Raw genomic sequence first — 7063 nt, forward strand, 5'->3', positions numbered from 1 at the left:
CCCCCCCCCCCCCCCCCCCCCCCCCACCCCACAGCACTGGCATAGAACAGCTCTGGGTTCACCATATGCAGAGCCACTTACCATGACTAACGGGAATAATGTACTACATTTCCTAATACTGATCTCTTTGGCAATTTGAAAAAACTCATAACTGCATGGCTATACTTACTATCTAAAAATACCACTACAAACCCTAAAGCAAAGTTTTTTAAGAAAAAAATACGTTTCTAGAGAAGCAAAGAAACTTTTCAGAATGCTAAGAAAAGAACCCACTCTCTTTCCTTCCCTGTTTTGGGTAAACACTTAATCCTCTCAGATGTTTTCTCCTGCTGAATACTTGTTGTACGTGCAGCTTAAGATTGTGTTCAAAATTTTCAAAATTCCTTCTACAAGTGTATCCTTGTTTTCCCTAAAAAATGGACTCAAACTGATGTTAGAAACTGGCACAGATGTTAGAAATTCCATCCTCTTTCCAGAAAAGGACCAAGTATGAGTGTGAGTTAATGTCCGTTTTTGGCAAATTCTTATTTCCTCCCCGATTCTGGATGTAATTGTCAGCATGCCCGTCAAAGCGCAGGGACATCCCATACAACTTGCCTCCATATTGTTCCCTGAGAGTTACATGGAGATCCTTCCATATGCAGGATGTCTGTAAAATTATCTGCAAGCAGAATAACTACTTGTAACATTTTCTATACCAAATCAGGGGAGCCTTTGCTCTGAAGACAGTCAGCCCGCGTCCTAACGCAATGCAGAAGACGATAACCTTAAGAAATCAAAGTTGGATTTATATCCTCCTAAGTCACGAACACCCGCGGGTGACACTAGCTATCAAATTCGAAACCCAAACCTTCTCTATTTGTAGAACTGATTTTTATTCATTGCGTGTCAAAATAATCTGGAAAGGAAATAACTCACCTATCCTCAAATGTACAATCTGAGATCATGCATTAGGTAGTAATATTTTAGTGTACGTGCAGCTGAAACGAGCACTAAGTAGCACTATTTCACTGCAAGTCAAATGATTTAGGAAAGTCACCTATGTGTTCACCTCACAAAAGGTGCGTGTGCTTGTCTGGTTAATTCGCACCGTGGTTAGTGACATTTTATCGTTGCATCTGACAACTGACTTCAATAGTTCACACAGAATTCACTAACTCTATTTCCATTTGGAAGAAAGTTTGAAAATTTACAACCAAAACTTTCATATCTACTGTTCATCAAGGTTAATAAATAACTTCTCATGAATCAAGCATTAGGTCTGATTTGAAAGCACAAAATTAAACCGTAAAATACTTTTGGAAATAAAATATTGGAATGTTTAAGAAGTCCTTATAAAACAGTCACCAAAACACATCAGTCAATGTTGTCTTACTTCTGCTAATCTGGAGAACGTATATATTTTAAGTCATCAAATTATTCTGATTTCCTAAGCTCATCCTAAATCTCCCCTTAAGTTATTATTTATATTTTTTATTGCCTGCGTGGCTTACACAATGCTTTACGTCTTACCCAATAATATCTTCACCTTGGCCAACTCAGAGAACACAAGTTTAAAACAAAGATCTTACAAGATACTAGTCATATGTCTAAACATGGCTGATAATCTTTATAGGTGATGCCAATATTGGCCAGGAGTCAGGGATTAATATGAGCAGAAAGGTCATGGGTGATTCTTGACTGAAACTAAGAACGCAGTAATAAGAAAACTAAGTATACCTCAGTAGAACAAAAGAACTCTACCGAAATTAACTTTCGATACACTCTTCCTGAGTACCGAGACTGGCTTCCATAAAACAAATACCAAAATCAGTCCCGTTATTAGTCGTCATACTTCATGTGTTTAGCTACTTAAATGTAGTATACAGCAGTTCTCCCAAGACCAGTTATGACACACATAAACAGGAACAGGCTTTTATAATGGTCATGACTATTATTTTATCATAGTCCTTGACTTCATCCAAAATGCAAGCCGATAGAAATGAAAACCATTAACACGGACGTTAAGAAGTGAAAACAATTCTTGTAATCCTTAAACGCTCTGCACATGAATAAGATTGATATCCTCATCATTTTGAAAGAGTTCAAAACTTCTCCTCTTACGAATTACATAATGACCTCACTAAAAATAGCTAGAATAAACAAAGGTTCCCCAATAAAATGTACTTAATATATGGTCCCCTAGAGAAGAATTTCATCCAAAGCTCTAGCTCACAGAATTCTCAATCATGATGTGGGCAATTGATTTTGCGGCTAAAGGCAATCTCCCCGCTACGTTTTCTCAAAGATGGCTGATGCAAACAGCACCTCACAACTACATTAAAAATGGTTGCTCAGATTAAATTATGCAAACGTGGTTTCAAAATAACTGCTCAAGTTTCAGCTCATTAAAGATGGACCTGCAAAGCATTTGCCATGTTATGCCTGGTTCCAGCACGATTTCAGTGGGTTCTGAGGGGAGCAAACCCCAAATCATCCTTATAAAGAACGTTTTTGAAACATAACTGCGCAAACATCCAATTCCATGGGCACATTCACCGGCCTTCAACCTGACCTCTGAACACTGATCTGTCACCAACGCAAAACAGGCAGAGCCATCCAGCGCTTCTTGAAGTCTCCATCCTGGGCTATTAGCAGAAGGGGACATCTTTGAAAAGCTCTTCTCTACTAAAGTTAAGATATTCCAGATGCAAAATTTTCAAAATGGGGTTAACAGGGTAAATCAGACACCTATCTACAAAGATATTTCTGTGAACATAAAATTTCTAGCTTTTTCCTAATTAAAAGTAAATGATAGGAAAATGCATGGTGATCACAGTACCAAAGCAAACTCAATAAATTTAATGGGTAGCCTAATCTCAAGCCACAAAACACTGGCCTGGTAGCACATTAGATATTTTCCAATTAATAACTGGTCAATTAGTTGTTGTTGTTAGTGAAGAAACTAATATGAAAAACATATAAAACATATAAAATATGTTTTAAACATATTTTTCTCTGTTAGTTTATATTTATATTAAGAACTAAAGATACATTTTAAGAAATGATGTGCTTAAACTGTCAATTGTGTTTAGTTAAATCTTAGCTTAAATAATTTGGAAAACAATAGGAACAAAATAATCTAAATTATTTTCATGTTCAAATAGTTGGCAACTTCTTAGTAGTTGAAAGTCAGATAAAATCGAATTAAAACAGAAAGTTGTCACAGATGGAAACTTTAGCATTCCACCAGTCAAAAAAGGGGAACCATTTTGTTCAGAAATATGATGCCGGCATTTTTTGATGAAAAACTTGAATTTTCACTATTCTTTCTATTCTTTCTAAAGTCACTCTTTAAAACAGTATTTAAGTGCCATTTACTTCCACTTAAAACTCATCACTGGTTATTTCTCTTAATTGCATTTTCATATGTTTATGTCACTCAAAGCATCAATACAGCCTCGCTGGATCCCCCCCAACCCCGCCATCGCGTTGATCTTGCTGCGCTTACGTGCATTTCTCCAGCATGGGCAGTTTCACCCAAGCATTCATCATTCAGACTTTTCTACACTTGTTAAACCAGTTTTGACTGCAGTAGAAGCTGAGGGAAGCCTTCAGGAGAATAAAGATCCTTCAAACCAACCAACATTCTAGGCCTTAAACGATCCAACAAAATCTCGAAAGGACCAACAAAAGATCTCCGTTTTACTGTTACGCCCCCCAAAAGAGCCTGTTGAGCACCCCCAACCTACTCAGCGTTGGGAAGGCCAGCTCCTAAGATTCGCACAGCACCCGAATCGCAAGATGGTAACATTCATGCAAAACGGTGGCGCGGCTAAGAACTCTTCTTCGCAAGGGCCTCCTTGAAAAGCGTAGACTTTTCTTTCTGGGCAAAGCAAAATGCTCTGTTTTCAGACCCTCGCCATCCTTTCCACCCAATGCCACGGGCTGACTACTCCGGGGGCACCATGAAGGGCGGCTGCCTCGTGGCGGCATTTTCCTTACACACCCTCACGGGCGCACACACACTCACACCCGGCTCTCCATACATTCCAGCGGCCTCTTGGGACCAGAAAGATGAAATATAGTCTCTGGGCCATTTCCCCCCAATTTGAACTATTTTAGTTCAATATATCCACTAACGTCCCTGAAGAGAAAGGGGATAAGGAAAAACAAAATTATTTCCCCCCAAATAACTCGGCTTCCCTGTCCGCAACCTCACGAACAGCCTGAATGACAGGGACTCTGCCGAGAGAGGACAAGGAAACTTCAAACGCAAGGCGGCCGCGCGGAGTTCAGCAGCGAAGGGAGAGATGAAGCCACAGACCGGGGCGCCCGGGGCGTGTCCCCCGCTTGCCCTCCTCTTACTTGTGGATGATCTGCGGTAGGCTGGCTGCTGGCGGCGGCGGCGGCTGCATCCCTCTCGGTCCCGGGGGCGCGGGGGGCACGGGGGGCGCCGGAGCACCCGGCACGCTGCGGGCATCTCTGTCGGGTTGCTCGGGGCCGCTGGGATCCGCGTCCTGGCTCATGGCTGCGGCCAACACCATGTGAGGCGACACCGGCCCCGGGCTCGAGGCGAGAGAGCGCGCGCCAAGGGCGGCCCCGGGGCACGGGCGCTCACTGGCCGGGGTCCCCGTGCCCAGTCCCCTTGTCCTTCCCGGTGGCGCGGGGAGGAGACGCGAGGGGCGGGGAGGAGGCAGTCCCGGCGGCGCCGCCTCCGCCTCCTCCTCCTCCAGCGGCTCCTGGTAGCCCAGCCTGGCCACGCGGGGGCGGGGGCCAGGGGGCGTCTCCCGTCCGGCGGTAGCCTCCCGGCCCCTGGGGGCTGCTCCTCGCCGGGTGGTCCGGGGAGCTCTGCCCGCCGACCCAGAGCGCGGCGAGCGAAGAGGCAGTGCGGCGCACGCCACCCGCCGCCGTGCGCCCTCAGGGTCCCCGGGCCGGCTCCGCAGCGCAGCGCAACTGCGTGAGGCGGCGAGGCGCACACCCGCCGGCGGCCACCCGCGGGGCTCTCGCCTCTCCCGGGAGTCCGGCGGCCTCGGGGCTGTCTCCGTGGACAGCGTGCGCGACCTCGCGCGCTCCTGCCAAGCGGGGAGGACGGAGCGCGCCCGGGGCGTCCGCGCGCATTGCCAACGCGAAGTGAGCGGGGCTTGGCACCTTCCGGTGTCTGGAGCCTGGCCAGCGCCACTCTTGGCTGAAGGGCCCGACCCCGCGGGGGCAAAGCCCGGACCCTCCCCCAGTTCGAGGGGACTTGTAACCCCAGGTCTTAAGTGACCAGGCCCGAGGGCTCTCCAAATTGGCACTTCCAGCTGCTGAGTTCAGGGGTCTCCAGAAGTAGCCGGTGGGGCCGCCGTGATTTCCCTTCATTTTTCTCTGTTCTCCAAAAGACCCGCTACGATCCCGGGAGCGCAAAGACAAAACCAAGCGGACGTTTCATTCTTGTTATTTATTGGCGAGATCTCAGTGGACACGTAAGGGATGAAAAGGAGAGAGTTCGCCTACATCGCGCCGCCACCGTCACCGCTTCCGCAGTTGGGTTCGCGGTCCCGGCGCGGGTGTGAGCCAGCTCACCTGCACTCACCAGCTCCCAGCTGCGGACGCAGGCATCTTGCGTTAAGGAGCTACCCCTCAAGGCGCAGCTTAATGTTCTGGCCGCGGGTGGAGGTTTGGCGAGGCACCTGGCGGCGCAAAAACATCTAGGAGCTGGGCAAAGCTCACAGAGAGTGGTTTTCCGGAAGATCCTTACCGTACCTTGGGCGCACTAGCTTTCTAAACCCTGACATTGGCCGCCCGGGGAAGCAAGGAAAAAACATCCTTTAGGTACCTTGGAAGCCAGAGCGCAGGCCAGGGTGTCCCATGGTCTGGAAAGACGTTTGCTGGGGGTCTCTAAAGCTCAAGCCTCCTCCACCCGTAGCCACATGAAGGAACATTCTGGGGATGGGCTCTCTGGAACATGTCAACTAATGGAATTCCCTGAAAGATGCTTTCTTCTCTCCCTAGACTGTGAATTTCTGTCAACTTCCCCTCCAGGCTCAGGAAACTAAGCCTCCCTTGATTTCTGCCATCCTACCTAGATCTTTACCCCTCCCTCCCTCTCCCTCCTACAGAAAAAATGTCCTATCCACTTTCTCTTCCTTCCTTCCTTTCTCTCTCTCCCTCCTTCTCCTACAAATAAAAAAAGCCGATTCCTCGTATTAATAAAGATCGTCACAATTCATAAAATTGAGTCTTACCAAAAACCGAGGTAAGGAGGTATTGATTCTTGTTTCCATTTCACAAATGAGGAGGCCTCAGGGTAATTTGTCCCACCGTACGTGGCTAGTAAGAGACAATCCTAAAAAGTCTTCTGAGGCTGAGGGGTTAGTTCATTACCTCTGCTTCCTTCCTGCCTTCCTGCCTTCCTGCCTTCCTGCCTTCCTGCCTTCCTGCCTTCCTTTCTTTTAGATTTTATTTTTTTGAGAGAGAAAGAGAGAGAACATGAGGGGAGGGGAGAGGCAGATGGAGAGGGAGAGTCAGACTCCCAGCTGAGCAGGGAGCCTGATGCCAGGCTCCATCCCAGGATCCTGGGATCACGACCTCAGTTAACCAACTGAGCCACCCAGGCGCCTGCATTATCTCTGGTTTCCATCACTAAAGTCCTGACTGTGGTTTCCATAAAACTCCGCACTCCGCTGCCCCCCTCCCCACCCCCATCCTGGTGGAAGGAATTACCTGAAATTAACATTGCACCTCTACCAGAAACTGAAGTTAAAACTTTCCATATGCTGGCATTAAAATGTCCCTTTGAGACTCCCCCAAAAGGGATGTGTAGTCAGAAAGACAGACCTGAGTTTACCAATGGAGTGATTCAACATCTGAGTGTCAGTTACCAAATGTGTAAATTGGGAGTGATGAGACCTGGCTTGTATAGTTGCTAACAGGCTTAGGGGTCATGTTTCTTGCATATTTGGTGTGGGAAGTATCAATCCAGCAATTACAAACAGGATCCCTTATATTCCAACCTTATAGCCAAATAGAACAACAGATCTCAAACTTCAGGAAGCTGAGCGTCTAGGACTCACACTATTGATATAACTATACCCAACCCTAT

At 47.0% G+C, this 7063-nt stretch overlaps 1 protein-coding gene across 1 annotated transcript in view; it reads right to left on the minus strand.

The window, feature by feature from the left end:
- Positions 1 to 4526, minus strand: part of RBM20 (RNA binding motif protein 20) — a 178354-nt gene extending 173828 nt beyond the window's left edge. Inside the window, exon 1 of the mRNA XM_040624554.1 lies at positions 4348 to 4526. Within this exon, the coding sequence (XP_040480488.1) occupies positions 4348 to 4526 (179 nt within the window). The remainder of the gene's footprint in view (positions 1 to 4347) is intronic.
- Between the last annotated feature and the right edge of the window lie 2537 nt (positions 4527 to 7063).

This window comes from Ursus maritimus, unplaced genomic scaffold (genome assembly GCF_017311325.1).
Source record: "Ursus maritimus isolate PB19 unplaced genomic scaffold, ASM1731132v1 scaffold_7, whole genome shotgun sequence".
Taxonomy (NCBI): Eukaryota; Metazoa; Chordata; class Mammalia; order Carnivora; family Ursidae; genus Ursus; species Ursus maritimus.